The sequence below is a fragment of the Zea mays genome, chromosome 3, assembly GCF_902167145.1.
Source record: "Zea mays cultivar B73 chromosome 3, Zm-B73-REFERENCE-NAM-5.0, whole genome shotgun sequence".
NCBI lineage: Eukaryota > Viridiplantae > Streptophyta > Magnoliopsida > Poales > Poaceae > Zea > Zea mays.
In genome coordinates this window covers 135,031,930-135,038,872 of record NC_050098.1, presented here as the reverse complement: position 1 = coordinate 135,038,872, position 6,943 = coordinate 135,031,930, and the positions used below count along the sequence as shown (strand labels likewise).

Sequence of the window (6,943 nt, the reverse complement as noted above, 5' to 3'; positions counted from 1 at the left end):
TAACTATTAACTATATACTCAACTACTCGTTAGTGCATTAGCATGTTCAACCTAGCTAAAATTCGCTAATAGTTAGTCAGCTAATTCTACTAGCAAATTTAGCTCTAATGCATTAGAACGTGCCCTAAATAAATACTTAAGAGCCAAAAAAAACTGAAAGACAACCACTACGCCGTCAAACGTAAGAATCACCACCATATATATTAAAAGAAAGAACATGTTCTGCACAAATGTATGAGACTGATTTTACTAGTTTATCAATACAAAATGAGATACAATTAAGCCTCTTACGGCCATAGTGTTATATTTTGAACACACACATTATTTCTCACAGAAACCATGAAATCAACGCAGACAAGGGTTGCAAAATACATCAAGTGGAGTGGCCTTTAACGAGGGAAACACAAATAACAGGCTGCCTCCAGCCTTCCTATCTTACCTCTTATCCCACACTATTTCAAACTCTCCACTCCAGTGCAAAACAATATTTTACAGCCTCCCTGCCTTAATTCATTTTGGTTCACTCCTAAACTTCAGATTTTCAGGTGAACATGAACCAGATGGCATATTGACATACTTCCAAAAAAAGTGAAACGGGGTACTACTAGGTTTCTAGATTTTTTCCACTTTCCAGGTAGTTCTGGATAGAAATAGCAGCCCTATACACGAAAAATATCCCGGTCAAAAAATATACACGAAAAAATAGATCATGACCAACTATCCAATGCAGCATTTTATACAGGAAAACTGAACTACTACAGATTGAAGAGCATCAACTGATCATCAGGCAACAATTTAAATCACAAGCGGAGCCAAAAACTTCATCACCAGACCACCACAACATATCAGCATATCAAAGCAACACAGGATCAGAAACAAACCATCCAAGATTCCATCATGATCCATCAGTGAGCAAGCAAAAAATTAAGGCCCAAAACAAACCATCCAACATTCTATCACCATTCATCCGGAAGCATAGTTCAACTACAGACTAAATATACAAGATTAACCAACCAAAAAAGTAGTGTTCTCCGCCACATTCCAAACTGAAGTATTGCATATTACCATATTATCAAATCTTGTTGAGCAAATATTCCAGATTATTTATTTCAGATATCCGAAACTTGAACTTTTGGAAACAAAAGTAACCTAGTATGACTGTACGAGATAGGTTGATGCAGACTTGCGGAGCATGGAAGTCTCCGTTGTTCGATTCTCTGACAGTTTCATACTATGCAGATATCAGAACTAGCCATTATTTCGTTCTAAAGAAGATTTGGTTATGCCTTATCACCAGCACAGTAGCTCATGGGAAAGAGTCTATGTACCATTCTTTTTTAGTGAAATGGAACAAAAAGAAAGAATCAACAACAGATTCAAGAAGCAGACTTGCATAGTAAATTGTATGCCAAGTATCAAGGCCTATTAGCATATCTTCAACAATTCTCCCACTGACTGTTAGAAATTCAGAAGAACAATTTGCAGAGAAGAAAGGATTGCCAGTAAACTATATTAAGCATAAGTTTAGTGACAATCTGTAGCAAGGGTAGATGGTATTGAATGTATACAAAAGTGCACTCGCCTTGCTCCCGCACCTAAGCCGAGTGGGAGAAGCTGCTGGCATATTGAATTACAATCTGCTTATTACCCGTTGAGAAGAATAAACAGCTAAAAGAGTAGAACAAATGATGGCTGCTATGCAAGTTCAAGTACTGATGATCAAATATTAACTCAACAATAAAGATGAAATATTAAAAGGTAAAGTACCTCATATTGAAGTGAACATAAATTAAGGATGGTAGTACAAAACACATTCACCAAACATCTTGTAAAAAGAGTGAGTCTAGGCTCCTGCCGGATTGGCATTTTCTTCTACATCAAGCACCACAACAGCTTTCTTTAGAAGAGCCTCAACAGGCAGGTGTGAGTTTTCAACAGACTTGGATATTGCTTGCCATTTTTCACCATGCTTTGGTTCTGCTGCAACACATCTTTTCAGAACATCCTTCTGTGTGTCCACATTTCCATGCTGAAGTTCAAATTTGTAGTACAATGCCCAAAAATCACCAACATCAGGAGCAAGAGTAACAGCTCTGTTCAACCAACTCCTAGCTTTATCGACCTTCCTGTCAAGCCAGAAAAGTTTGGCCACAGTTGCAATGACATGTGGATCATGATCACTTCGCTTAATAGCATCTGTACTCTTTCCTTTGCGCTGTGGGCGTGGCGCCATCTCAATAGCGGCAGCCCACAAAATACCACTTGTGGGACACTCTTGTAATGCCTTGGCCAGTAGAGCATCAGCTTCCTTTTTGTTCCCATTCCTCAACTCAGCTCGAATTGCCGCTAGCCAGAGTTCAGGTGTAGCAGGGTTCTTCTTTCTAGCCATTGTGAGGACAGCACGTGATTTACTCAATCCACTAATCTTCTCCTCTAGGTTAGCTAGAGAGAGCCAAAGAGGGATGCAACTGGGGCAGTGCTTGAGGCCATTCTCAAAAACCTCCTTGGCCTTCGCTCCGTTATCAAGCCGGTCCTCCATCTGTCCAAGCATTAACCACAATTTGAAGAATGAAGGGAATAGCTTCAAACCTTCCTCCAACAATCTCCTTTCCTCACCAACATTCCCCAATTCCCTCTCAACAATGGCAGATTTCATCCAGACCCTCTCTGTCCCTCCTCTTTCCCTGGCCTTGGCCAAGAGCATTCTTGCTCTCTCTGGCTCATTGTTCTCAAACTCGAGCTTGAATGCGGCCAGCCAGATCTCTTCTGAATTGGGGATAGCAGCATAAGCTTCCTGAAGAATGGCACGAGCTGCAGGCACATCCCCAGCCAACCATTTCTCCTTGGCAGCCATAAGCCACAATACCTCAGCTCGTGGATTGTAATTCACAGCCTTCTTGAGGAGAGCATCAAGTGACTCCCTAGTCCCGTGGCTCTTCTCAAGCTGAGCTGCTTTCAGCCAAATACTCTTCTTAGTAAGGAACACAGTAAGCGCATGTGCATAGATAGCACGCGCTGTCTCAATTGAACCGCGCTTCTTGCATTCCTCAGCATCAGCAACCCATGTACGCTTCCGATCCTCATCATCAACACCAATGCCTACAGTGTTCTTCACAATAGCCTGGCAAGTTAAAACAGACCCAGCACGTTCTGCGGCTTCTGCTTCCTTTAACCATGCTTCCCTATCAATATCCATTCCTTCTCTCTGAAGAGACCTAATACCTCTCTCAATCACCTTGTTAACAGATTGTGTGTTCCCATTAGCCTCCTCTAGCTTCGCAGCTGTAATCCAAATGGCAGGCTCCTTGGGGAGCTTCTCCCTCGCCTTGTTAAGTACTTTCCTTGCTTGGTCATAGGTCTCCAGCCTTGCAAGGGCAAGCCAAAGCTCAACATGCAACGGGCAACACTCCACAGCCCTGTGAAGCAACAGCCTTGCATCCTCTTCATTTGCAAGCTCAACTACAGCCTTCCATAGCCGGACTGAATCAGGAATGTGCTCCAGCCCTTTCCTCAAAACCCTACTCTTATTCAGATCACTACCCTCCAGTTTTGCTGCCTGCAACCATAGCTTCACAGAATTTGGAATTGACATCACGCCACGGGCAATTACAGCCTTTGCCTCATCTGGACTGGCCAAACGGCATGCCTCAAGCCAAACATCTTCGTTCTTGGGGCACTCCTCACAACCACGCTGGATGAGCTGCCGAGCAACCTGAAGCTTGCCAGCAATCTCTTCGAGCCTAGCAGCGGCAATCCAACCAGGTGGATGTTTAGGGTTCGTCTGTGTCACCGACTTGAGCAATAGCCGTGCCTTCTTGATGTCAGAAATCTCAGCATCACTAGTAATCTTCATACTTTTCAGGTCTGTCAAATACCCCTTGGGATCGACTACAGTGAGCCCAGAAACTGAATCTGACAGCCTATCTAACTTGAGCGAGAGCACAGTGCCACGACCCTCGCCCACAGCTGTCAAATCGGTAACAGGAGTCTGCGCCCATGGCGTCTCTGTGCCACCAGCCGCACGGCTCTTAGGGTCAAGTGCTGTGACATGCTCCTGCTCCTGCCGGGCCTTCTCAAGCAGGGTGTCCGGCACGGGCACGAAGCTCTCAAACCGCTTCTTCTTGTTGCGCAGCGAGTAGTCCCCAATCTCCGGTATGCTCTCCCATTCCTGCGCGGACAGATCGGCCAGCTTCCTCTTGAGATCAGCAAACTGCTCGGTGATCTTAGGGTTTGACGCGCGGTACTTCTCAATCTCCTGCTTGAGGCGCGCCTCGCGGCGGTCCTTGCGGCGCGAGTCCATCCTCTGGTCGATGCTCTCCCACACCGCATCCGCCTCGCGGTCGTCGTCGTCGTAGTCGGCGTTGGAGAAGAGGCCGGCGTCGTTGCCCTCGAACTCGTCGAACTTCTGGTTTTCGTCGTAGCCCTTCTCCTCGTCGCCGCCGTCGTCGTCGCCGTCATCCTCGCCGGGAGGCTTCCCGCGGCCCCGGCCGACGGCGGGACCGGCGGCGGCGGCGGAGGCGGAGCGGTCGGGTAGGTCGGGTGCGGCGCGGGCCGGTCCGATATCCGAGCGGGTGGTGAAGCCGGTGGCGCCACGGCCGAGCCCCGCGACGTAGTTGGGCGGTGGCTTGGAGTTGAGGAAGTCGTACCGTGCGGGGCGAGCGGCTGGCGGCGGCGGCGGCGGCGGCGGTAGCGGCGTCGGTGTAGGTGTAGGGGTCGGGGTGGTGCCGGACATGACGCTGACGAGCGGACAGGTGGGGAGGATGAGGGATTACCGAGCAGCGGCGGCGGCGGCGGCGGCGGCGGCCGTGAGGAGGCGAGTTTGGGACGGATTGGGGGAAGAATTTCCAGATTCGATTTGTGTGAGTCGTTAGCGATGAGTGTGGATTACGGGATTGTTTTCTTGAGGAAGAAGTATTATTGAGGCGGTGGCGACTGTGGAGAGGCGGTGAGATGTGTGGCTGGAGCTGAACTATGGAAGCTGTGTGTTAAAGTGAGGCCTTGATTGTTTGAGCTATAGTTTTCGAGGAGACGAATTAGCTGAGACCCAATCCTTCTTGCGCCATGTGAACAACGAAGCTGCATAACACTACCATAAAAGTAGCTTAAACATTCATGATGTAAACAACGAGCAGTTTCATAAGTCCATGAAGTATCCAGAAAAACGAAGTGTACTTAACCATGAGAGTACTTAAATATTCATAATTTAATCGTGCCATATATTTTAATGCAGCATATCAAACACTAAACGGGGAGAAGCTAAGTAGTTGATTTGGACAAAAAAGTCTTCATCAAACTCTAAAGGGCGAGAAGCTGTTGGAGCAACTTCAAGGTGAGTTCCAAGTAACATATTTGTAAATTTTTCGGGGCTTTATTCCGTTGCGTCTAGATTGCTTTGGTTTATCTCCTGCATAAATTATGATAATGTAAAATATCTTATGATGTCATTTTCTTCTAAATAATTTTTATTTTAACCTGTAGAAGTTGCTTTCTCTGGATGATGACCAAGAAGATTCAGATGATTTTTGTAAGTTGATGAAATATCTTTACTTCCACTGTGTACTATGCTTAAGTGTGTGTTTTCTGATGGTGGATCCCATTTTCCATTCAGTTACAAAGAAACTACAGGTTATTCTATTGTGTCCGAAACTGACTCAGAAATTTTGTTGCAATCTGAGACTAATGAAGCCAAAAATGGAGCTGCATGCTTGTATGTCATTGGCCTGTGTTCCTTTTACACAATTCCTTGCTATTAGTATTTTTTATGACTTCGTGCTTAAACTTGTTTCTGTACATGAACTTCTCCACAGTCTGGCACTTGATTTGTCGTCTCTCTTATGGGGTGTTTGGTTGCTCCTGCTAAAGTTTAGCTCGGGTCACATCAAACGTTTGACTTTTAAATAGGAGTATGAAATATAGACCCAACCAACTGGACTAGATTCGTCTCGTCTTTTAATCTTCGGCTGACAAATTAGTTTTATAATCCGACTACATTTAATACCCGGAACGGAGGTTCAAACATTCGATGGGACAGGAGCTAAATTTTAGCGGGGTGTAACCAAACACTCCCTTAGGCGGTGCCCCTGGGCGAACAAGGGGCCTTAAGATAGGATCAGTTAACTCCTTTTGACAAAGGATTATATTGGTGTTTTAGATGACCCAAGGCATTCTTCAAAATAATATTGCAGAAGTGCTGACTTAAATTTTAGATCAATTCCCATGAGATGATAGCTTCAGAAATATCATAGAAGTACTTTCTCTGTTTTTTTATTGTCGCTGAATAGTTCAGTTTTGTACTATTCAGCGACAACTAAAACGAAACGGAAGAAGTAGTTAGGAAAAAAGAAGGAAACAAAGATGGAATTTATTTCCGTTTGTTATTTGTTTGGGTGCCACAAGGAGGAGAAATCATACTTTTCTGCTGTTGAGAAGTATTTGTTGGTCGGATAATGTGATGGGAGAGTATCTAAATGTTCCTTCAATAGTGTTCTGAATAACATTGAGTTCATTGCTGGATTATGTTGTGATTCTCTCAACTCTTGGATCATGTTGCACCTAACTGATTGGTATGCTGATCAACGAAGAGATGTTTTTGTGTTCTGTACGTCCTGCGGTAAGCAAATGTAAACTTTGGGGACAAATTTCTTTTCATGTATTTGAAAAAAATAGTACAAGTAGATTTCAAATTTCATGTTAATATAAGTAATAACACTTCACCACATGTTGAAAAAAAGACAGTACTATATACGCAAACTTCACTTTGCTCCTCAGCCGCAGGCTTCACGCTGCGCTTCATCGGACGGTCCAGGGCTTTAGGCGGGCGGAGCCTTCCACCCCAATGCCTTTGCCGGACTAGCTGATCCATAAGAACCCTAATGACTTTTTAGATAATAAAAATAATAATAACAACAAGAATATATATATATATATATATATATATATATAT

General features: G+C 44.5%; 1 protein-coding gene and 1 long non-coding RNA gene across 2 annotated transcripts; one reads left to right on the top strand and one right to left on the bottom strand.

The window, feature by feature from the left end:
- Window positions 1-235: 235 nt before the first annotated feature.
- On the bottom strand, window positions 236-5,003 carry LOC103650586 (protein STABILIZED1). The gene is made up of 2 exons (XM_020550312.2): window positions 1,768-5,003; window positions 236-659 (listed from the first exon to the last, which is right to left on the bottom strand). The coding sequence occupies exon 1, from the start codon at window positions 4,730-4,732 to the stop codon at window positions 1,844-1,846; it is 2,889 nt and encodes a 962-aa protein (XP_020405901.1). The 5' UTR covers window positions 4,733-5,003; the 3' UTR covers window positions 236-659; window positions 1,768-1,843.
- Window positions 5,004-5,235: 232 nt separating this feature from the next.
- LOC103650587 (uncharacterized) lies at window positions 5,236-5,778 on the top strand. Its single transcript, XR_002268414.1, has 2 exons — window positions 5,236-5,329; window positions 5,479-5,778. It is a non-coding gene; the product is annotated as an uncharacterized lncRNA (long non-coding RNA).
- The last annotated feature ends 1,165 nt before the right edge of the window (window positions 5,779-6,943 follow it).